Genomic DNA, 314 nt, shown 5'->3' with positions numbered 1-314 from the left:
GAACTGTAGGTGGGGCTGGGGTGTCTGGGAGGAAGGGCTGACGGGAGGCAGGGGGAGCCTATTTGTAAATGGTCGTTCAGGGTCTGGCTGGTGGGAGGCAACTTTGCAAACTGTAAAGCGAGGCCACGTGTCTGGGAAGAAGGCTGGGGGGAGGCTGTAACCTGTAGGGCGCGGTCTGGGGTTGGGACTGCCCGGACGCCCTCGGGGGAGTCCTCAGCCGAGTCCGGGTCCTGACGGGCGGCCCCCCCACCCCCCACCCCAGAGCCTCAGGCCCCAGGCGCCCAGCCGCTGCTGGCCTGGCTGCTGCTGCCCCT

General features: G+C 68.2%; 1 protein-coding gene across 1 annotated transcript in view; it reads left to right on the top strand.

The window, feature by feature from the left end:
- The window catches only part of PTPRE (protein tyrosine phosphatase, receptor type E), an 84,917-nt gene that overhangs the window by 51,085 nt on the left and 33,518 nt on the right, over positions 1 to 314 (top strand). Inside the window, exon 3 of the mRNA XM_015572570.1 lies at positions 263 to 308. Within this exon, the coding sequence (XP_015428056.1) occupies positions 263 to 308 (46 nt within the window). The remainder of the gene's footprint in view (positions 1 to 262; positions 309 to 314) is intronic.

Source organism: Myotis davidii, unplaced genomic scaffold (assembly GCF_000327345.1).
Source record: "Myotis davidii unplaced genomic scaffold, ASM32734v1 scaffold72, whole genome shotgun sequence".
NCBI lineage: Eukaryota > Metazoa > Chordata > Mammalia > Chiroptera > Vespertilionidae > Myotis > Myotis davidii.
This window is presented reverse-complemented; position numbering and strand designations above follow the sequence as displayed.